Below are 23,564 nucleotides of genomic sequence, written 5' to 3' on the forward strand. Positions count from 1 at the left end.
AAGGGAAGGGAGGGCAGGGGGCGGACTACACCTCCCGCCGGCCCCGCGGCAGCGCGGCGCTACCTGTCCCGGCAGGTGAGCGCCCGACGGGGCTCCTTCCTCGGGCCTGCGGCTCCTCCTCCTCCCCGCCCCGCCGCAGGCCCGCCCGGCAGCCGCGATGCCGTTCCCCAGCTCCGGCGCGGACGAAGCCTTCGACTACCTCTTCAAGATCATCCTGATCGGCGACTCCAACGTGGGGAAGACGTGCGTGGTGCACCGCTTCAAGACAGGGCAGTACAACGAGAAGCAGCAGAACACCATCGGCGTCGACTTCACCGTTCGCTCGATGGATATCGACGGCAAGAAAGTGAAGGTCGGTGGCCTTAAAGCGCCTCGGCCGTGCCGTCCTTCCCGTGCAGGTGCCAGGAAGCTGCGGGACGCACGGCACCTCCTGCTCGGCCCTGCTGAAGGCAGCTGGCAAAAGCTTTTCAAACCAGGGGTGTTTCCTAGTGGAGCTTTCTCTCAGGAAGATGCCCTGGGGGAAGCAGTCACCCTAATTTGGGTACATACTTGCTCTCGTGACTTCTCTGGATCTACTTGAGGAGCTGGCTTGTGCTTTTCCTGCAGGGAGTTCTTTGGAAGATGGCTGTAGAGTTTGGGGGGGATGTCTCTTCCCTCCAGACATTTGGGGGGTTTGAGCTGGGACACCTAGGAGGGAAAACCCCCAAAGCTGCAAAGGCTCCACTTTGATGTGTGCTTAATTTGAGGGAAGAAGACTTCCAAGGCAAACACCAGAAGAAATTGTCAGCTAGAACTTCCCTCTGTGTGGAGATGAAAGTCAGGATGCCTGGCCTTTATATATAGATTTGCTCTGCTCAGTCCTGTATTAGGGCTCTTTGCTCTTCTTCTTTTGCTATTAAAAGGCTGTTATGTTCTATATCTTTTACTACAGTTGTTGAAAATGGGTTTGTTGGCCTCTTTGCAAAGCTGGGTTTACTCTTGGAGCTTTCTTTTTGGGCTGGGTAGATTGACTCTCCAGGCTTGTAAATGGCTTTTCAGATGTGGAGAGGGCAAAGCACGCTGGTGTCATAGAGTGAACTGGGACAGGAATGGCTGCCTTCTAGACAAAGGGCATCAGATGCTGAGGGCAAGCACCTAGGAAAGTGGTGTTCACTGCTCTTTACAACTTCTGTCCTTTCTCTTACAGATCCAAGTGTGGGACACAGCCGGTCAAGAGCGCTTCCGGACAATAACCCAGTCTTATTACAGGAGTGCCCACGGGGCCATCCTTGCCTATGACCTTACTAGGAGGTCCACATTTGAATCCATTCCTCATTGGATTCATGAAATTGAAAAGTATGGTGCTGCAAACTTGGTCATGATGTTAATTGGTAGGATTTTGGTTTTAAATATTGTGTTATGTAGATACTTAATATAGAATCTCCCTCGTTTCCTACCACTACTTGAAGTATCTATACACTATGCATTAAGGAAGAATTCCGTTCTAATTTAAAGATCACAAAGTGTGTCAATTCAGCCTAAGCTTAAAAAAATTAGGAAAGTCATAGTCTGGTCCTGATGGGACCAAACCCATTGCAGACAGCAAAGCCTTTTTTTCAGATGTTCCTTTCCTGTTGGAATAACACAACAAGCTTTGCTGCCAGGCTGGAGGCAGGAACCACTTTGTTGAGGTTAGAATTGCAGTAAGGCTGACCCTATACTCCTGATGCACAGGAATGCAGCAGCTCAATAATTCAAGGTGAAGGGGAATGCACAGGCTCCTGGTTCTCATCTTTCCTCTCTGTTCTCTTGATATGCGTGCGCACTGCTCTGTAATGGGATTCCGAGCAGGTAAGACAATAGATGGGGAGATGGCTTTTGCAGAGCGTGGAGTAGTCTGCTTGCATTCCACTAGCATCAGGAAACTGCCTGAGGAAAGCAGTGGCTGGGAATTGTCGGGAATGGAGCTGGTAGGAAGCCGCGGTTCCTTTCCCTTGGGTTTCATGGTTATTATTGCTCTTCCTTAGCCCAAGAAAGAAGCTGCAAAATGAGAGCACGGGTGTGGTGAAACGCCGGAGCCTTTATTGCCTTAATTTCCATTGCCGTGGCTGAGCCTGCTGCAGTGTGCTGCGAGCAGCGCTGAGCCCCAGGCAGGGCCCCTGAGCTGCCGCCTCTGCTCCCAGCACCTTCCGTGCTTGTGCTGCGGAGCTTTCTCCTGTCCTTCCTCTGGAAGGAACAAACGATAAGTTCTGACCTGTATCTCATGCAGCGTTTGGAGCTGGGGGCAGGGGAGGTGTAAATCACAGCACTTTGGCCGGGTTTTTCCAAGTTCTGTCATGAATCTAAAGAAAAAGACTTATCTCTTTGTGGTGGGGGATGGTGGTGGTTGTTGGTTTGGTTTTTTTTTAGAGAGGTAAGTGCTAAAATTAGTAAAAATAAAGCTTTTGTTAAGGATCCAACATGGTGCTTTCTTCCAAAGCTCGTGCTGTTTGCTTTACTTACACTGGGAGAAGTCGTTATACATTTAATTATGCTTAGTCATGTTATACACCTTTATAGCAGGAGTTAAGAAACCTAGATTTCCTATCTGGGACTGAAGGAGGAAAAGGTGTGTGAGTTCCTTTTAAGAAGGCAAATAATCCTCAAGGTGGGGTTTTTCTGGCTAGGGTTTTTTTTTGTTTGTTTTTGGTGTGTGTTTTGTTGTTTTGTTTTTTTTTGTGGGATAGGTTGGTTTTGTTTGGTTTTGGGTTTTTTTTTCTTTTAGGAATACTAAAAGGGACTTTATAGGAGGGTAGTTAGTTTTTATATATTCAAGATACGAATTTGATGAAGGGTTGTCTTGAAACTAGGAATGTAGACTTCAGCCAGCTACTAGAACTGATAAATCCACATATACTGCAACTGCCTAAACATTCAAAGGTATTTTATCTGAGGTGTTTCATCACAGATTTTGACTAAAGTGCTGCAAGTAAAAGTTTAATCTATACATGCAAAAACAACTTAAGTATATATTTTAGGCATTAAGGTATCTGATCTGAATTCTTGTCTTTCTTTTTACATCACCCTAAAAGACTACTTTTTTTAAATATTCAACTTAAACGCTACTTAACATTTAAAACCACTAGGGAACAGGACCAACAGTTGCTTCCAGATACTCCTTTACCTCCACTAAGTAATTAGATGAACACAGATTTTTAGTTTTTTCTTGGATTTCAACTCATTTGCTATCATATGATTTCCTGCAGTTTTAAACCACAGTCTATATTTGTGGCTCTGATATACTCACATCTTGTTCTATCCAGTAACTCTTACTCCTAACATAAATCTGTTGTTTAACAAAATTGAATTCATGCATCACATTTAAAAATAAATTTTTGAAAGACTAAGTGATTGAAGTATCTCTCTGCCTTCTTTCAAGGGAACAAATCGGATTCTCTGGACAAGCGCCAAGTGCTGTTTGAAGATGCCTGCACCCTGGCAGAGAAGCACGGGCTCTTGGCTGTGCTGGAAACATCAGCAAAAGAAGCTCAAAACATAGAAGAGGTGTTCACATTAATGGCTAAGGAGCTGATAGCCCGAAATACCTTACAGCTTCATGGGGAGAACCCTCCAAACAGCTTCAGTCTTGACTCCAGGCCAGTGATTGCCAGTCCAAGTGTGGAGAAGACCCAGTGCTCCTGTTGAAGAGAGATTTCAAGAAGAACTTGGAAACTGCCATTCTTCTGAGGCTGTTTGTTTCAGTTTTGTTCAGTTGATGAAAGTGTTCTATGTGGCCTCAAGCCATCTCTCTTGATATTTCTACCTTGCAGTTTGGCTTGTGAGTATTTCCAGAGATCATTGTTGCTGTTGGTAGCACAGGTTGCTTTGAACGTAGCAATGTGAACTTCCGAGATGAGAGGACTCAGGAAGCTGCCAGCCCTTGCCTTAACCAAAGAGAACTATAAAAATCATTGCCTTTAATTATTTCCTTACATGTCTTTCTGGCTGAGTCAGAAGATAAATTTGCACCAGAGTTCTGCACTGACCCTTCTAAGCTGTGTTGCTGGTTTTTAAGTACAAGCACTTTCCTCTCTGCCAGTAGCTGTAAAAAGTCTGACACTTGCTTGGACAGCACTAACCCACTCCTGCCTAAACTTTCATTTAAGGACTCTCCTGATGTCAGGCAGGTAGCCACTCATCCCAAGGAGCTTAATAACATTTGTGAAAGAGTGCAGGATTTCACATCTGCCCTGAGTTCCTCACCAGACAAACCTGGAGTGGCATAGCAGCCAGAATATGATACACTTGTTCCTGGGGTGAGAAAAGTTGCCTTTCACTTTGCTTTGTAATAGTCAGGATTGTTTCCAGCACTGATCTCCATCTTGCTACATGGACTTGCTGGCAAGCAGCAAAGCTTCCAGTGAAAGGCCCTTTTTTTTTTCATTTTTCAACCTCAGCTTGCTTTTGATGTGCTGATATTAACCAAAAGCCTTCTGTAGCTTGTGTGATGGGCCAATGGCAGCTTGAGAGTATCCTTGTAGATTTTCAAGGGGGTGTGAAGGATGGATGCAACTCCTGTAAAACTCAGCAAGGGGTGAGATGGTTTAAATTAGGTATAAAATTAAAAATTTAGATTGTGTTAGAGCAGTAAGGCAATGGTATGGAGTGCACCAGAGAGCTGCCCGAGGTGAGTATGTCTGCTGCTGCTGTGGAGACTGAACATGGTGGTAGCAGTGGAAGGTTTTGGATTGCTCCTCCCAATTGCAAACTCTGCTACTTGGGGCTTGCTTTTCTGTATACTTGAATTGGTTTGAGCTGGGTTTTTTTGGTGAGGGTTTTGAGGTTTTTTTGAGTTTTTTTTCTGTTGTTTGCAAGTTTTTTTCCCAGTAGATGGAAACAGGGAAGGAGGAGGAGGATGAAAGAAAAATCAGAGGAGTTTTTTTTGACTGCAGTCCACATGTACCAAAGTGTATCACTTAGTTGCTGTTAAGCTATGAACTACAACTCAAAGTCTGCAATGATAAAACACAGTTTGTGTTACATGTAAAGCAGCCTTGGGAATGCTGGGGCGTTGCCAGCTTACCCAATGGCTGGTTGCCCCTGTTTCCTAAGTCCTTGAAAAATAGGGAAAAACATGTAGCAAGTATTGCTGGAAAATATTGTCTGAGAAGCACAAAAAAATAAAGGAGAATGAATCATTAAATAATAGTCTTGGAAATATTTCTAATACTCTTGATGCTTTCTTGCCCAGGTTCTTTGCTATTACATGCAAAAAGAGCAATGGTTAATTCAGCTCTGTGTAAACTGTGTAATCTTCCATGCTACCTTCTTGCTATAGCATGCTGTGGAGAAAGCTTCATCTTCAGGCATCCTCCTTCTCATGATTACTTCTAAAATATTTATTCCTTCTTCGTTTTTGCTAGCCTAGTACTTGCATTTTGGTTTGCACATTTAAGCAACAGTAAATACCATAGCCTTTCAAAGTGGGAAGCCAGCTTCCAAACAGCTAGTTTCTACAGCTCTTGTCACTACAAGAGCAGTCAAATGTTAGCTTAATATTTCTTTTCCTGGTAGTAGTTTGTAATTCATAATTTATTTTTTGTTGTTGTTGTTATATCTTTGTCTTGGGTTGCATTTCAAACCAAGACAATCTTCCCGAAGACTGCAATAGAAAAGTATTGCTTTCATCTCCAGTTACAATCTTTCATTGGTCAAGAATTAGGGGAAGAATGGTACCAGCAGTGTTAACTTTGCACAGTTCATTTGATTAACCATCTTAACCACTGCTGTATGAAGTTATTTTGCTTACCCTCAGTAGGGAGACTTCTGCAGGCTGATGTGATCCTGAGTGCCCAGCACTGCCAGGCTACAGGGCTCTTGCTGTTCCCCTCCTGCACATGTAGAGCTACTGGCAAAGCAAGACCTTGGCAGAAAGCTGTGCAACACAGGATCAGGGAGAACAGGCTTGTGATTGTTCCCTTTCCTTTAACAGGTCTAACAGGCTTCCTACTCCTCCAAGAAACTTAGTCTTGGACATCTACCCATTGTGCAGCTAAACCAGGAGCGTGACCTCTTTTGGTTGGTTCTGTTTGGCATTTTCCATGAGGCCTTTGGGCAGTTACACTGAATGGTTTCCACAGAGTTGCTTTTCCAGCTGTCCTCACCAGAGTGAAGAGCAGCACTTGCTAACAAGGTTCTCCGGAGTATATTGGTAACGCTGTTACTCATGAGGTAATACATGAAGCCATGAACTTGTTTTTTAAAAACCTCTTAGTATATAGCCTGTTATTCTAGACTGTGAGAACCACTAGATTAAAACACAAGCTCAGGATCTCTGTGGTTCTGCCTTTCCCCATCAGAGAGCAGATGGAAACACCCAGCTATGACAAGGCAAAGCAGCAATAACTGCTGTGGAGCCTTCTGTTAATGGCTTGTTCCCCGGCATCATATGCTAATTCCAAGTGCTTCCTGACAGCATCATTAATGCATTTGTACGAAGGGTCATAAAGTTGTTTACAACACTATTTTTAAAACTACTACTACCCCACAGGTTTGAGTTTCAAGAGCTGCACATTCAGCTTGAAGATGAGCTCATTTGTTAAGTTCTTATCTACTGAGAAGTATTTGAGTTTTTGCTGTGGCACATTACTTGCACTGGTGTCACAGCCAGGCCAGATGAGAAGCAGCATTACCTATTGGTGGAACAGGCTAATAAAAATAATTAGAAATATTTTAAAATATACCAAAGTGAAGAAGCTGACTAGTTAGAAGCCAACACAACAGCAGCCCTGTGATGTGGAAGGCACACAGCACTGCCTATGTGGTCCAGCTTTGCTTTATATGCAGGAGACAGGCTCTCAGTTACAAAGGCTGAGGTTCTGACCTAGTCATTCTAGTTAATATTTAAGAATAGTTGGAAGGGAGACAACTTTCAGACGCTGAGCAGAGGTGGAGCACTCTGTCCTGAAGCCTTCTTTCAGGAGGAAGGTGCATGCCTGTGGTTTTGTACAAGGAACTGGAAGTGAAGTTTCCCCCAGCCAGGTGAGTGCTCCAACAGCAGCACTGTTGTAACAGGTGTCCCTTCCCCATGTGGCTGCCAGCACGCATCCTCCTGGCTCTCAGCTCCCAGAGCCCACGTTTGCCTGCAGGTCTGTGTGAGGGGCCCAAATAGTCATTGCTCAGCAAACTGGCTCCTGAAATGATTTCCAAGCACCACTCTTAAGCAACTGTGTTAAGAACTGGAACTACACCAATAGGCAATGCTGGGATATCACGCTCTTCTCCTTTGTCCTGAGTACTTCACCTTGAAACAGGAATCCAGTTTCAGATGGACAGGGCTTTCAGAAATCTTTTAAAGCACTTTTTCTAATGCTGCTGTTGTAAATCAACCTTCACACAGCTTCTGTCTATGCAGTCACAGCAAGCTGCTGCCAAGCAGGGGCTGGCTGGCTTGACAGTGAGTGACAAACAGCACACCCATGGTTCACCAGACTTCAGCATATTTACAATCCTGCATTTTCTTTCTACTGTTGTGCCCATGAACATCGCTGCTTATACAGTTTTAACTCTTAAGTCTAGTTTTGCTAACCTGAAGTGAGGCTCACCACAACTACAGTTTAATGCCTTTCTGATCCTACCAATCAAACTGACTTTGTAGCTACTTGATCCCTGCAGCAGTCCTATATTGTATCTCAATCCTAAAGGATTACATGTGGATTCCCTCATTTTAAGTTGCTGCAGCATTAATAATTTCATCTACACGAGTTTTGTTCCAAACATGTAGCCTGTAGCTCATGGTGCCCCCCAAAAACAAATCTCCTCTGCACCTGCAGTAACAGGAAAGTTACTTTGTATTTTACAAATGAACCTCGAAGATTACAATCCACCTTAGGCCACAAAGGCCAGCTGAACTAAAGCAGCACAAGTTGTAACAGGTCCTCTTACCTCGCATGATTAGTTCAGAGCAGTGAGAACAGGTAGCACATTTACTCTGCACTTTCCACAAGAGGCACAGGTCTGTATCAAACTAAATGTATATATTCTGACCTAGGGAGTAAAGTCAAGGCACCTCAAGTGACAGCATCCATCTTTTTCTAAAGATTTTTGATTTGAAATTAAGATTGTGCTGGTGGAAGTTTATGGAGACTATACCTTTTCCATCTGGACACTACTCTCATTGACCTCTTCAGTTTCTGTACCTTTAAGTATTTCCGTGAAGAGAATGTAGCACAGCCCAAGTTATCACCCTCCATTTTCTTACATGATAAGCTTAATTCTACTACGTTTATTCCTGTTCTCACAGAGGAAAGACATAGCAGCCTACTAACATACTTCAGAGGCCCTACTATTTTCAGCTGTCCCAGTCTGGGGTTGGTGGGGGTGGCAATCACACTGCTGCAGCCAGCTCAGGAACAAGCCTCGCACAGCACGGTTGGGACAGGAAGTGGCGCCCAGCAGCGCTGGCCTGAGGACAAACACAGGCACTTCCTGAACCTGCACAACAGGAATCACAGCTCAGTTCAAAGCAAGAGAATGGCTTGTCATGCTGCACGTGAACACAGCCGTGCCCGGGCAGCTCCACCCACCAGGCTCCACCAAAGCAAATCACTCATCTGGGGATTCTCAGCCTCTCCTGCAACATGTACAGGAGGAAGCTTTAGACGCAGCAGCAGCCACCACGGTGCCACACCTACAGCCAGGCAGGGAGTAAAGCACACCACTCCTGACCTCTCATGAAAGCAAGCTCACGTGTGTGTGCTCGGGCCGGTAAGTTCATTACCTTCTTCCATCTTACCAGAACACAGCTTTGTTGCAAACTCACATTTGAATGAAGTTTTCCAAATGGATGTAACAACTTATGTTCACCATGTAGGGCAGGGAGGCTTTAACTTTTTTCTGTTTTCTCCCTTTTTTCAGTTTAAAGTGTCATTTGCTCAAATTACATTCCTTTCCTCCCTCTGCTACTTAGCCCCTGGGAAAAAAAAAATACCACCACACTGAACAGCAGTGGCTTTACTCTGCTCACTTTGTTTTTTTAAATCATATTCTCCAGCATCTGAATATGCTTCTAGCAAGTTTACTTCCACCTTCTTATATTTCTGCAGAAAAATGCTTCCATCTGAACACACACAGGCTACAAACATGTGGAGTCTCAGGAAGTGGCTTATAGCTGTGCTTGGACTTGCTGTCCAAATAGCATTACAATAGGAAACTATGGGTAAGAGTATGTCCTGCATCTGGCTTTGTCTATCTGTCCAAATAAAATCAACACAATAGTGGAGGACTGACTTCTGAGAAAGCAATACACACCAGCTCTTACTAATGGCCCCAGACATTTCTTCAATATATCAGCTGTCTGTTTGGAATGTCTGCCTTGCATTACAGGCTCTTTGCTGGAAAGGCTCTAACAATGCTGGAATTCTATATTATGCATAACACAGTTCTGCAGGAGTTAAGAATAAATGACATAAATGCCTTTGTATTTACAGAAACACACACAAAAATAAGTCAAAAACCAGAAGCACCAAACTTAAAAAGAACAGACTGACTTCTTGTTTAATTTTTTTTTACTTTTTTTTATTTGGGAAAAGTGCTTCTTACAAAAGGCAGCTGCAAAACAATACGTTATAGACCTCAGAACAATTTCTCATTCCATTTAAAAGTGAAAGGAGAGGCAGTCTAGGGGACAAGAGCAGCAGGAGAACAGATCACGGGGCATCCACAAGTCAATAAAAAACAGCAATAATGTAATGCAAGGTTAAAATTCCTGTGCTGGGGCTTTGGTGGCAAAGTAATTTCTCAATGCAAATTACAGCCAGAAACTGCACGACTGCCTTTGTAAGCAGTAACTCACATAAACTGAACAGCTTTACCAGGCAACCTGCCCAGCTCAGCTGCAGAGAGGCACAAGTACCTCAAAGCAGCTGGGAGGCACAGCGAGTTTCTAGCAAAGCTCACGGCTTAAGTGTTTACATGAAGTTCTAAAACTTACAGAGCGATAAAGCTAAAGGGTCCTCTCTGGTGTTCCTCTGACCCCACCTTGGCTAACCGGATTTCTGCTCCTGGACAACCCTAATCATACACATGAAAGAGAGCTGGTGTATTAGGGAGTGCCATCTATCGAGTTAAGCAATAGTCAGGATCGTTTCCCAGTCTGGGCTGAGACCACTAGACCAGTTTCATGTCCAATTGGAGGCAAGACTTCATGCACCAAGAGGGGGTAAAAGATGGTTTTGTTATTTTTAACTTACACAGAGTCTCCCCATCCTTGAGGTCCAACTCTACATTTATCTGTATATACACATAGAGAGTTCTCCTTTCACAAAGACATTTTCCTTTCATGCTAAACACAGTAAAAATCCAGAACGTTCACACCTGGTTCTGGTTACACAGTAGTAATAGTAATGTGCAAGTAAACAGAGACCAAAAGTCACAAATGAAGACGTGTACATGAGGGGGCTGGAACGGAGCTGATTCCAGAAAGAATATTTTTATCTGGCCTGAAATCAGAAATATTGGTACAAAGACAGAATAAAGGCCATCAGCCAATTTACATCCCCACTGCATGGCCACTGCTCATTTTTGTATCTGGGCTCTTCAAAATGAGTGTGGAAGTCCTGTAAACACTTTAACCCTGGAACTGGGTGAACTCTGTTGGGTACACAGATGAAGCAACAAACCTAAGCTAACTGTTTGACAGTTAAATTCATTTTTACAAAAACTAACATTTTAAAGATTTATTTCTTGTTATTTGTTGAAACAGAGGAAAAACAACACTCCTGGGGTGGGAGAGGAGGGGAAGGGAAGAGACAGACCCTGGGTAAAAGTTATTACAACAGCACCTGGAATTGATCGGCCTGCCTAGGAGAAACACAGGCACTGCCACAACACCACAGGTAATAGCTACTGCCTGAAGCCAAGACAACAGTCCACACTCCACTGACAGGTGCTATAGATCCAAATCATAATAATCTTCCAGCTCGTCATGAAATAAGTCCCACTCATCCTCGGAATCTGTTAGCTCATCATCACCTCCGGCTGCCAAGAGCATCAGCAACATCTCACCAAGCTCAAAGGTCACCACCTCATCCTCGTCAGTTTCAAAGGGATCACCATTCTCTCGCTCCTCGATGAACTCCCAGAACCGATTCCTCCGCTGGGCCTGCAAATGGAACACAAGGATTTCCCCAGTGACCACGCAGCACAAAGCAGGAGCCTTTCCAGAGGCTGACATGCCCCTGGTGACTTTCCAACATGCAAGAAATCATGTTTCTCTTTCAGGGAGATACTGACCTCCAGCAGAATTTACCCTTACACACCCCTATTAAAGCCACCCAACATTTCTACTTCAGTATGTTGTAGGAAAGTTTTTTAAATTTATTATTTCCATCTTGGTCTCCAGCATTCACAAACTTTACAGCACTGCTTCCTTCAAATTCACCATTACAGAGGTCTATCAGAAGTGGAAAAAAGAAAAGTCAATATTTCCCTATCCTCTTATCAAGACAGAAGATATAATGCACACCCCTCATGTGCTCTCTGTCTGTTTAAAGGGCAATTAATCAGCAGCACTAACCCGGTATCTACTTGAGGTTCCTACTTTGGGTCTTTGTGGCTCCTCTTGGCGGCCATCAGGATATTCATGCTTGTAAAAACAGTTCCCTCCAAATGGACAGCTCCCACGGCCTTCATCAAAATACCTGCATGGCTTGTTGCTGGAAAGGAAAATACCGCAACCCTTACTGACAGCACACCTCAATCAGACTTCAGAATTGCATTTACCTGCAGTCCAGGTACCTGCAGGTACCCGGAGCAGAAAGCATTTTGTGAGTAAAAGACCTACATGCAGGAATGATTCATTACACGTGTAGACTGATGCATACAGAGAGACACCAAGGCTGTGCAGTGCACGAGCTTGGGCTGCCTTACAGCTACACCACCAGTGTTTTGTGTAGAGAAGGGAAAGGCTGAGGTGAAAGAACACAGGAATAGCTTTGGGACTGTGTGCATGCATCTGTGGGCAGATGGGCAAAGACGCATTTCACACGTGGTAGTGGAAAGGAGGTGCGAAAAGGGGCTTTGCATCAACACCCTTCTTCTCCCTATGTGCTTTTATCTCTGCAGTCTCAATTTGATAAAAGGCTGCATTGCTCATACCTCATTGCCTCCTTGTATTTCTGAATGAGTTTCTGCTTCTCTTCCTTCTCCTCCACCCAGTACTCACTTGGAATGACAAAGTTAGATGTGATCCGGCATTCTGGGCAGGACCTGGGAAATGAACAGACTGTGCTGCAAAATTCCACGTTACAGGGTGCTCTCTCTCCTATATAACAAGTCATGGCATACATCCATCTTTAAAGAGGTACTGTACTCATATACTTGCTGTACAACCTTTTCAATCTAGATTCTCTTATACATGAAATTAACCTAAACTCTCTTCTTCAAGAACTCAATGGCAATGGCAGCTGGTCAGCTTGTCTCAGAAAAGCTTGAAAAAACACTTCACACAGACTCCTTTTTCTTTAGAATTAAATAAATTTATTTTGGTATTTTTCCTATATTTATTTGATTGGAACTTTGTAGGTTCTAGAACAGCCTTAAATGGAGAAATATTTTGCCAACTGGGTAATGCTCTAAGGCAGTAATGAATTAAGCAGCATACATTCTGAACTGGCTAATCTGTTTCCAGATTCCTGCCCGGGTGTCCAAGACACAAACAGTAACCACTGGACAACATGCTACCAAATAAACAACAGGTATTTACTACCACTGAGTTTTGCAAATTTAACCCGTATTAACCAAATCAGAGTGTAAATGTTATCCCTAACAATTATTTCACTCCTAAACTACAAGTTAGTATGCACTAAATGCAGTCTCTGTGCAGTCTGCATCTGGAAGTCTGTTGCAAGTTGTCACAAGTTACCAAGTTCTTCCACAGTAACAAAGCACAATCGAAATGGGAAAGTGCCTCACTTTATAATCTTGCTCTCAAATTGTTTAGCACTCCTCCACTTGCGGATGCACTTGAGACAGTAAGTGTGGCTGCAGTTGGAGAGGATCCCAAAGCGGCGCTCGCTAGGATTAGCTTTCTCATACACCACCTCCATGCAGATCCCGCACACCATGTCTTTGCTGCGCTGGACGGCAAAGGAAAGCTCCATGTCTTTCTCGTGAGCTTCAATGCAAGACTGAAAAGGAGACACAAAGAAAACAACAGAGACGACCAGTCACCTGATGAGGTCTAAGCAGGTTTTTAAACTCGGTATGCTGTTTTGCATAATGCATAAAGAGTGATTAGGCTGAAAAAAAATCTTGATCCTCAAAAAAATAAAATGTTCAAGTACTGGGGAACAATCAATTCAGAGCTCAAATTCATTCCTTCAGACACTGCTTCTAAACATGAAAAGGCAATCTCAAAGACCATCCCAGTCTGACTAGGCAAAGAACAAAGCCTCAGTATCTTTAAGCAGACTGCTCTCCCAAAACAGATAAGGGAATCCAGCTGCTTTTGAGTATGGCCCTGGCAGGAAACAGTCCAGTTTACAACCGGAATTTCATTCACTGCCTGACCTGCACGCACCTTCAAATGAAAGGGAATTAGTAACAAGTGATTGAGGGGAGCTAAGAAGCAATAACTCAGAGCTGTTAAACACCAGACAGTTGTTTGCTTACCTTTATGTGCTGAGATCTCTGTGCAGCATCAATGGGATGCAAGACCTGCAGGCCACACATATCACACACGTCCCCATGGATATACACGCAGTTTTCTCCATAACGACATTCTCCTAATGCAGCATAGGGGCACAGCTCCTTCTTCATCTCCACATCTGCCTGCTGCTTCTCGTATTCTTCTTCAATCACCATTTCCTGCAAGGGTGCTTCAGCACAGAAAGGAGCAGCTGGGAACAGAATTAAGAACAGTAAGCAGCACATTCAGATTTTGAGCACCCTTGTAAGGAGTAGAACACTCAGGGTTACCCAAACAGAATAATAAAAACAACCTAGGTTCATTTCAGTCCAAGTTCACACACCCTCAACCTGAACTAAAAATCATCTTCCCCACTCAATTAATTTCAAGACCAATTTCTTCATCCTTCAACCCAGACAAGATGAAAACTATCAAAGTCTCTGTGCTCAGGGAAGATCCATTTACAAGCTAAGCCCACCTAGAAAAATTTCCCTAGTCCTCAGCAGCTTACATACACTGTTATACAGACTCTGGTTCAGCAATCATTTAATAAGGCTACAAATCTCTCACTGCTTTTAGAATCAATTTCACTTGAGCTAAAATTTTCACATCAGCTGAAATTAAAAGGTTTTTTCCCAGAAATTACACAGCTAAAGCAATGAAAGTGTATCCAGCATAACAAAATGCTAGTGTGGCAATACCGCATCAGCAATTCTTTACATGCAGGCTAATTAGCTCACTGCTCTTTAGCCTGAACAAACTTTCATTTCTGGATTCCCATGCATCTCTTGGATTGAGAGAAAAGTGGTGTCCACATCTCCCAAACTAACTTCATTCTACATATTTGCCAAAAAGCCTGTCCTAAACAGACATCTGGTCAATTAGCCAGCCACATGAACCTAAGACACTGAAATTTAGGCTATTTTCACTACATTTTAAAAGCTAGCCATAAATTTTGCGGAATCCTAAGTAAATTCCCTTACCCAATTCTAAATTGATCTGAAATCTGTATTATTTTTCTTCCCCTTTTAGACAACTACTGCTGAACACTTCTCCCTGTACCTCAAACACACACTTGCCTACATCACCACAAGTCAGCCTTTTGAGATTGTTACATAAGTAGGATGATGACTGAATTAGAAGACAAAAGCAGTCAGTGAGAAACTGAAGATGTGATAAACATAAAGCATTACTATATTCAGAGTAAACACCAGGAAGAACAGCAGCTAGAGTTTATTTACACAACCAGAAGCTGTTAGGAGAGTAACAAGTCATCAATGCGATAAGAAAGTAACTTTCAGAAGCTATTCAAGCACTAGATTTGGAGAAGCAAGCAGAAACTATCAAAGACATAACTGGATCAGTGAAGGACAGACTCCTCAAAATTAATCAGAGGCTGCACACTCACGCAATTTTCATCCCCATGGAGCAAAGACATAACAATAGGCATGTATCAGTCTGTTAGTTTTAGGACAAAGAAAAAGAAAATGCAGGTCTCTGTGACTTAAGTTTTGAGGAATAAGCAAATATTGAAGATCAGTGTAAAAAAGTATTAGGTCTCAAGGTCTGCTTCTTGAACCATCTCTGACTGTAGTGGTCACTCACAGCAATCCTGGAGCAGTCTGTTTGTTAGAAACATACTTTTCAAAGCAAGTGAGTAACTGAGTAACAAGTCACCTTGTTAACCTGCTCATTTTCAGTCAGAGATTCCCAAACAAAGAATGTTCATTAGCTCTTCTTCCCCATGAGTTTTAGTGAACCAGCACCAAGAAAAGTGACAAGAAAACATGCATTAGGCTCTACATTCTCTCCTGGGTAGCTCAGCAAAACATGAAAATATGTACTTACTTACTGAAATCCCACTTGCCCTCCCATTTGAAATCTATGGTCTCCACTTCCACAGGAAGTAACAAAAATCACAACTACCATTCAGTTTCTAGTCCCTCAACAGTTGCATTTGCCAGTGTTTTCTCCGGTTAATGCTGTCACAGATTTTTTTACCTAGTTGAGGGCCATGAAGATGGTTAGAGGGATGGAACACCTCCCCTATGAGGAAAGGCTCAGAGAGTTGGGGTTGTTCGGCCTGGAGAAGTGAAGGCTCCGGGGTGACCTTACTGCAGCCTTCCAGGACCTGAAGGGGGCCTAAAAGAAAGATGAAGAGGGACTTTTTACAAAGGCATGCAGTAATAAGACAAGGGGTAATGGTTTCAACCTGAAAGAGGGTGGGTTTAGAATTCAGAAGAAACTCTTTACTGTGAGGTGTGCACAGCATGCATATCTTCTGCAGCTACTGCACTGTAGCAGCTACAGTTTTACTTCCTCTTTGAAACCACAATTAGAAAAATTCAGAGGACTTCACTGCCTCAAGTTACAAATTCAACATCCCTCAAAGTAACATTTGTTCTCTATGATTCTGTTTGCTGTTTTCCCAATCTCTGCTCACCAGTAGGTGGACTCAAGCCCCACCTTCTCATTACCCATTTCCCAGTCAACAGGGTTAAATTCATACTAGTGGAGAAAGCGATTTGTTACCTTTGATCCACACACCTCCTGCCTGCACTTCAGGATGCACTTTGTAGCATTAAACACATTAATATTTCAGTAACAAGAAACAGACACCCAATTTAGTGTTTCTTGTCTTTCTGCCTGTCTACTCTTCCTCAATTACTACAGAAGTCAAGTAGTAATAGCTGCAGAACAAGTATGGAAATGTGGCACATCTGTACAACTAACAAGTGAATAACTGAAGAATCATCACTATTTTCTAAGCTAGGTCCTGAAGTCATCTTCAAGATACCAGGTTTAGTCCCAAATCAGAGAATCGTGGTAAAAGGTGAGCATTACAGTCCCAGCTATGCATGGTTAAACTGCCAAACTTGAATCTTTATAATTTTTAAAATTTTAAACACACAGGCATCTAGGTGACCTTGAGAAACAGGGTTTCATTTTGAAGCTTCCAAGTATCTGTACCTTTCTCCAGGGATTTGACAAGAATAATCTGCTTTAAGGCATGCACTACAGAACACACTGCACACATTTTTATTTCTGTAGCAAAAGACAGTTGCTTCAGAAAATTAAAGTTTTTTAAAGTCACCATGGGAATTAGCATTATGTAGCACTATTCAGAACAGCAACAGATGACTGTGTTTGTACATTAAAATACATCAAGTTTCAAAGGCTATAAAACAGATTTGCAACAAGATTCACAGAAGAGACCACTATTCAACTTAATCTGACACAAGTTTGCCTGAAAAGGAAGCCTAACCCCTAGAAAAAAAAATTGCTTTAGTAAAACTAAGTTAACTGTGTAATGACTTAAGACTTCAGGAAGAAGTATCAGCTCTTATTTAAGGACTGTGTGTATTTAAAAGATCTCTGGCTGCTCAAACTAGCAATTAATTGATTCCAGTGGAGGGCCAGCCAGTCATTATTGGGGCTGACGCCCAAGAAGAGAGACTGGCTCTTCTCAGATGTGCAAATGACAAGAGACATAAGGCAAGCTGAGGTAGGGAAAAATCCAATTACATACTAGCAAAGAGGCTTTCTTTGTGAAAGGAGTCAAACACCACAAAGGATATCCAGAGGTTATGGGCCTCTGAACATCTCTGAGGATAGAGATTAAACTAAACAAAGCCCCTGGCAACCTTTAAGCAGGAAATTAACAAGATGAAATCCAGAGGCTCCTTCCTATCTAAATATTATATTCTGATTAAAATATTAATAAATCCTTTGTCTCAAGTATTTTTATGACAGTAAGGTGGCACATTAACAGGTAGTAGTCAAGTTTTCACTCCTTTGGAATATACTCAAGTCACAGATCTATTATGCATAATAGATCATAATTCCATAATCAAACTTCTCAACAACACTGGCAAACTGTGCCACTTGACTATTCCTCTTCACCCTCCTCAAACTGGATGGCAGGAGGCTCCAAGCAGCACCCTGTAATACTGAGAAGTCATTCTCTTTCCAAATCTCAGAATCTCAGCAATGCCGTGGAGATGAAGTAGTATAATCTGAGCACTCTATGACTTCTTCAAACTCTTCCGGATTCAAGGTGTCCATTTTGAATTCAAACATTTATTTAAGTACTCACAGCCTCCTCATGCCTTAGAGAGACAAATATTAGAAATTATGTTAAAGTGAACACTGTCAGCATAGTTTTCACTTAAATTTGAAGACTGTTGTATTTTGGCAGGAAAAATGGGTAAGTATGAGACTCAAATAGTCTGGTCCCATATGATGAGCTTCTTCAGTCTCATTCTCATTGTCATCTGTCCCAGTATTAGAAAGCTGAGTTCCAGAAAGCTAACTAGAATAAATAATTTTCAGCCTCTGGTCATAAGATTCACAAAACTAAGCATCAGGCTTCAATTCCTTCTATAGGAATCTGAACCTCCACTGAGAAACCTCTGAAAGACTGCAAAACCACCCCAAACCAAATCAACCAACTCAAAACACAAAGGCAGCACATTATCTCTCCAGAGTAGCAATATTAATTTTATCACCATTAATTTCCTCACACATCCTATATACAAACTAAACTTCAAGGGAGATTCTCAAATCATTCAGAAATGTAGCAAGAAAAAGCCAGTCATGCAGAGACTGACTTGAAATACACCTGGTTTCCGAATAAAAGTCAGTCCAATTACTCACTTTGGAAATCCCAATCTCACCTGAACTGATCAATAAATATAAATAGCTGTACTCAAAAGCTTTAAAATAAATGCACTACATAGAAACTGTTGAGCCATTGGAATTCCACTGATGGAAATTCACTGTTATCCCATGATCAGCTTACCACGTCCACAGTATGGCTGCCCAGGGACAAACTCCACAGCATTCACCCAGTCTTCAGCTCCTACTCCTGCTGCTGCCAGATCTGTATTTTCATCTTCTATCTCAGCAATAAATTCTTCAACTGTTTCGGGAAGTGATGCAAACTCTGAGGACACTGATGGATAGATTTCTGCCTCTGGATTCACATCAGTCACTTCTTCCTGTATTAGTGGCTTGGTATGTTCATACCTAAAAAGTTAAAACACATCTTGTCAACTTTCCACAAAAAAATACCTCCGGACAGCAGCCCCATGTATTGAAAATAAACTAATGAAGATGTGAACATGGTATCTGGAAGGAGGACCCAGAAATGGCTAGGAAGAAAAAGTTACTGACCGTTTACAGAGAAATGCTTCCACTTTTGCAATCTGTCAGCATTGCTCAAGAAAACTCAAAATACTCTGTGACTTTGGAGAAAAAAGAGCACAATTCTTACTTAACTTACACAGAACAATCTTGAAATATGTCCCAAACCAGTCAGTTACCTATTATACATTATATTATTACATATATATATCATATAATATTTAATTATATATTATGTCATGTTGCTGAATGAGATAAATGAGTTAATTCAGCTTTATAAAGAGAAGACTAAGGACAGACACTGCTGTCTCAAACCACTCCACAGGAAGCTACAGGAAAGATCAGACAGAGTCTTCTTAAGAGGTACAGTGATATGATGACAGTCAGTAGGCACCAATCCAAAATGGGAAGTTACACTTATGAGTATTAGGAAAAAAAATTGCTGTAAGAGTAGTTAAACACTGGAATAGGTGCGCAATCTTCACGCTTGCAGATACTCAAAACTTGACTGGACATGCCTTGGGCAACCTGGCCTCAGCTGGCACAGATTCAGAGATCCCCACCAACATAAATGATTCTTTTCCTGTGTCTAAGCATCTTGCCTCATGCAGATTTTACACTGAATTTGAGTACTTCTAATGCCTCTTTCAGCTCATTGTGGAAAATGATAGTCAGTACACTTTGAGCCTTACCACCCACAATAAACAGGACGGCACCATTTCCCTCAAAAATCTGTTCCAGCAACTAGGAGACTACATGGGAAAAATAAATGACAAATATACTGTTGTAGTCTTAAGATATTTACTGACTAATTTCAAGGACAACAGGAGGGAATTTTTTGAGATCATACAGAAGTTTGAAGTGACTGTGATTCAATTAGCTTGTGTCAGATTAAGAACAACGAAGTGTCAGTTCCTGCATATTGAAGAGGTGCTTCTAACCAAATATCAGCTTAGAGATTCTAATCCTGTGAAGCACCAATTTAAAACTGAAGCCTTCAGATCTCTACATCTGTGGCCTCCAAAGCGTGTGCACCATGCAAGGTGCCCAAGGCAACCCAATGGGAGATGCAGAAAGAAAATACCAAGACTTACTGGGTTTTTTTTCCCCTTTAAAAATACAATAAATTACTATTTAGATACATGTTGATGGCAGTGTCCTCACAGTCCATACTTCAGAGGGCCCATGTGTGGTACATGTGAGGTGCCCTGAAGGAGGAGTTGGGTTGTGGGTTGACAGTGGCACCCCTCTTGTCTGCTCACTTTCAGGATATCGTGACATATTGCAGTTTGCTAGTACTCACTTAATGAATGAACAGATTATGTGATCTTGTTTTACCTAAACTAACCCTGACAAAGTGAACAACTGGCTTGAAAAGATGCCTGCAACTGTGGGCTCATGACAACACTGATAATGTGAGCAAAAGCCAACAAGAAAATGTCAGAGCTAACACTTCTACTCCTACTCTTCATCAGCCACACTACAAGTAAAACAATGCCAACCTAATCAGCTCATTAACTCAGGGGGAGGGGAACCACAGAAGAGATCAAGATTACCAAGAAGGCAATCTGAAGTATGGATTTACATTCGCAATTTTTAATGAAGAACCATGCCCTTGATGTATACTGTACCTTGAGATATTAGCTACTCAAAGGATGAAGCCATCTCAATTAGCAAGGCATTGAAAATCAAAACATCTAGAACACAAAGACAAACCCCCACAATTTTTTCCAAGATGTTTCATGTCACGTGTTACTCAATCCAGTACTTTGCAGAACTTCACAATAAGGGTTTAGAAACCTCTTTTGAGGCTTGTTACATAACAATGAAAGACAAAAGGGCATATGCCACTGGACCACTTTTTCTTCCTGTGGTATAATGTGGTAAAAATGACTGAAATAACTCATGGAAAACAATACAGTGACAAAGTAAAACGCATTCCTTTGTCAGCCAATACTGTTGGGAAACGCATAGAAAACACTGCTAGAGATTTGAAGGAACAAGCAGTAGAACAAATTTTGCAGTGTGGGAAGTTTGCTGTATGGCAGAAGGGAAAGTACAGATGTTTTTCACATGTCTCAGCTTATGATACTTGCTAGATTCTGTTTCACTCTGATTCTCACTTTTTGTGAGACACCAAAGAAAAGATGTACCAGTAGAGAAACATTCTCAACAAATTACTGCTTTAACAAAGATAAAAAGATTCACTGGAGGAGGTATCTTCTCAATAGTAAACAATTACTTTAATAAAAACAGTGCTTTATGGAAAAAAACTGTGCAAGTAAAACCACTGAAGCAGCAGCTGCTCTGACAATAAGAGATTCCAGAGTAAGGGAACAGGGATAGCACCCCACCCCATCACTGCATTGTTTATAGGCAAGATACTGTAGCAAAGATGTAAAAACAGGTGGAGAGCTCCCATGAAAATCTTCTGTTCTACACCGGTGTTTGCTGATTATTTCAAGGTAAAGCACTTAAAAATTGTCACAGATGAGTTATGCACATTTATTTCACAAAGACAAGTGCTCCAAGCTTGCTGCCCTTTTCTGTCATGACAAGTCAGTACTACCAATATGCTGCTGAGCAGATACTAATAATAAACCAAACCAATTCCAACCAATCAAATCCAACCACATTCAAGCTGCCCCTCCAAGATAAAGTCATTCAATGAATACATAACTGCTTTTGAAGGAAATTTGTGGTATGGAGACAACACTTCACAAATAAAGTATTTCCACCACTGTGTTATTTTATTGCCATAAACTACCCAAGTGTTTCAACAACAAAAAAAACCTTTATAACTTGTACACTTAAAAAACTTGGAAAATTATTTCTCTAACATGTTTCAAAATCTTTCAAATTCAGAATTCCAGTGTATTTTGGACTCATTTCCTAGAAATATAAAAATGCAACACCTTCCAGTGAATCTGTGCTTATAGCTGATTGACATCAGGGAAGATGGAAACTTATTAGCTAAATTTATCACACATTAGTACATGCAGCCAACAATACACTTCCTTTTGGATCTGCATATCTTTGTGAAAGATCTTTTTCAGCTACAACTGCCATTAAAACCAAGGACTAAAATAAACTGAACTTAGAATGAGACCTTCAAACAACTGTATAACAAAATGTTACACTCAGATTTTAAACAATAAGAAAGCCCATTGAATCAACATTACTGTAAGTAAAAAAATATTACTACTAGTAAGGCTTTAGTGACAGTAAAAATTGCTTTGGACTGTTTATAAAATATTTATTAAATATTTTTCACTTCACCTTTGAGACACCCTTTTTAAAATTCTGGTTTTGGGTTATATTTTATAATGTAGATAACATTAGTACAGTAATATATGTAGATATATACATATAAACAATAAATAAAATGTGTATGCTGGTGGGAACTCAAAAATATTGAACTGATGGGGTGCACAATCCAAAATTGGAAGACCACTGATCTACACAATCAAAAAAACCAACACTGGCAGATAGAAGACTATAGAGAGGCTTTCTTTATTACTTTTCTTAGATATAGTAACCCTTTATTAAACATAAAAGCAAAGCTAACTATGAGCTACCATATAAAATCATGATGCAAATGTTTAATCACAAACTACAGCTGCAGCAAGACAGAATGTTAAAACTTCTAGTAAGTTTTAACAAAACAAATGATGAAACATTCCTAAAACCTGTAAAGCTTTGTTCCACTAGGAAAGTATCAGTTTTTCTTCTTCACAATTTTTTTATTACAATTGCAGGGGTATAGATCAATTCATAGTATGTTTTGATAAAGTAAAGCTATTTTGCACAGGCAACATTTTAAAACTTACATGACAAACTCCAGTTACTTAACCAGAATTGTAGTTCCAGTGTCAGTGTACCAATTCCTCAAGAGACTAGATGAAGAAAAAAAAATTCTTACCTGTTCAGGCTTTTATGATCACTTAAATAGTGTAACTCAGTTTCATCCATTCAGCTAGTCTGAATGTAGTCTCAGATTTCAATTAATCTACTCATGTTATTAATAAAAAATCAGAAAACTCACTGCATTGACAACTGTCACTTTTATAAAAAACAGTTATTACCTTGCCTTTGCTCATTTATTTGCACAGCAAACACTGGTATTTAGCAACACAAGAGAGTCAGTGAAAAGCTATTTTTACAAATATCTGACTTTGCAACAGAAAGGGAAAGCACTAAGATTTACTGTCCCCTTCCCTGAGCTCTCTCCTCAGGAATTCAGTGTGAAAAGATTCCTGCAGGATGGCCAGGGATATTTCTTTACCTGCAATGATCTCCATAAGCACAGCATCCTCGCTGGTAATACCTGCACACCATGGTAGACTGACTGGTGGAGAGGTCATGGGAGTAGCGGCAGTTGTCGCCTTCCTTGCAGACTCCATGCATGAAGTATCTGTAAGAGAAGATAACAGTGAGTTAAGGAGAAGCACTGAAGCTGCAAAAGTATTTGGATGCTCTTGTTATTTCATAAATCAAGGTATGCTGCATTAAGAACAGCCCGAAAGACTCACTGGACCCTACCCCAGTATAAACATAAAAATAACAACATCTGAGGAAAGATTAAGCCTCAGCTTCATCTGCAGTTCACTCCACTCCAGTAAACTGTGCTGCACATTTAGGGACTTGCTCTCACAAAAGCCTGGGGAAAAAACCCAAACTTGTAAAAACAAAGTTATCCTGGGCTGTGACACCAAGAGGAAAGACTATTGGACTAAGCAGATAGGCACTAAGTTTTACCTGTAGCCCCTGTGTC

General features: G+C 41.5%; 2 protein-coding genes across 8 annotated transcripts; one reads left to right on the forward strand and one right to left on the reverse strand.

Moving 5' to 3' along the window:
* Positions 1–2: 2 nt before the first annotated feature.
* On the forward strand, positions 3–6,661 carry RAB19 (RAB19, member RAS oncogene family). 2 transcript variants are annotated; one of them, XR_004497701.1, is made up of 4 exons: positions 3–352; positions 1,187–1,370; positions 3,398–3,796; positions 5,951–6,661. XR_004497701.1 is itself a non-coding variant. In XM_015628107.3 (3 exons), exons 1-3 carry the CDS (start codon positions 158–160, stop codon positions 3,661–3,663), a joined length of 645 nt encoding a protein of 214 aa, XP_015483593.1. In that variant the 5' UTR covers positions 3–157; the 3' UTR covers positions 3,664–5,161. The 2 variants fall into 2 exon arrangements, 1 of the variants encoding a protein (XP_015483593.1); XM_015628107.3 differs by lacking the exon at positions 5,951–6,661 and having other exon boundaries at positions 3,398–5,161.
* A 2,845-nt stretch (positions 6,662–9,506) lies between these two features.
* MKRN1 (makorin ring finger protein 1) lies at positions 9,507–23,204 on the reverse strand. Of its 6 annotated transcripts, XR_001521669.3 has the most exons (9): positions 23,076–23,204; positions 18,447–18,673; positions 15,647–15,787; positions 13,630–13,856; positions 12,931–13,145; positions 12,115–12,225; positions 11,534–11,672; positions 11,251–11,410; positions 11,002–11,119 (listed from the first exon to the last, which is right to left on the reverse strand). XR_001521669.3 is itself a non-coding variant. In XM_015628104.2 (8 exons), exons 1-8 carry the CDS (start codon positions 23,195–23,197, stop codon positions 10,907–10,909), a joined length of 1,371 nt encoding a protein of 456 aa, XP_015483590.1. In that variant the 5' UTR covers positions 23,198–23,204; the 3' UTR covers positions 9,507–10,906. The 6 variants fall into 6 exon arrangements, 5 of the variants coding, with proteins under 5 accessions (XP_015483590.1, XP_015483589.1, XP_015483592.1 ...); XM_015628104.2 differs by lacking the exon at positions 11,251–11,410 and having other exon boundaries at positions 9,507–11,119; positions 11,558–11,672; XM_015628103.2 differs by lacking the exon at positions 11,251–11,410 and having other exon boundaries at positions 9,507–11,119.
* Between the last annotated feature and the right edge of the window lie 360 nt (positions 23,205–23,564).

This window comes from Parus major, chromosome 1A (assembly GCF_001522545.3).
Source record: "Parus major isolate Abel chromosome 1A, Parus_major1.1, whole genome shotgun sequence".
Lineage (NCBI taxonomy): Eukaryota > Metazoa > Chordata > Aves > Passeriformes > Paridae > Parus > Parus major.

What these genes read in the sequence shown, in the direction of transcription:
- RAB19 (XM_015628107.3), top strand. Translation starts at nt 158, where the DNA reads ATGCCGTTCCCCAGCTCCGGCGCGGACGAAGCCTTCGACTACCTCTTC. An exon ending in TCGACGGCAAGAAAGTGAAG is followed by an intron (nt 353 to 1,186) that starts GTCGGTGGCCTT and finishes TTTCTCTTACAG; the next exon opens with ATCCAAGTGTGGGACACAGC. An exon ending in CTTGGTCATGATGTTAATTG is followed by an intron (nt 1,371 to 3,397) that starts GTAGGATTTTGG and finishes CCTTCTTTCAAG; the next exon opens with GGAACAAATCGGATTCTCTG.
- MKRN1 (XM_015628103.2), bottom strand. Translation starts at nt 23,197, where the DNA reads ATGCATGGAGTCTGCAAGGAAGGCGACAACTGCCGCTACTCCCATGAC. An exon ending in GCAGCCATACTGTGGACGTG is followed by an intron (nt 15,788 to 18,446) that starts GTAAGCTGATCA and finishes TCTTTCTTTTAG; the next exon opens with GCCCCCTTCAGGTCCTGGAA. An exon ending in TCTTCATGGCCCTCAACTAG is followed by an intron (nt 13,857 to 15,646) that starts GTAAAAAAATCT and finishes TTCTGTTCCCAG; the next exon opens with CTGCTCCTTTCTGTGCTGAA.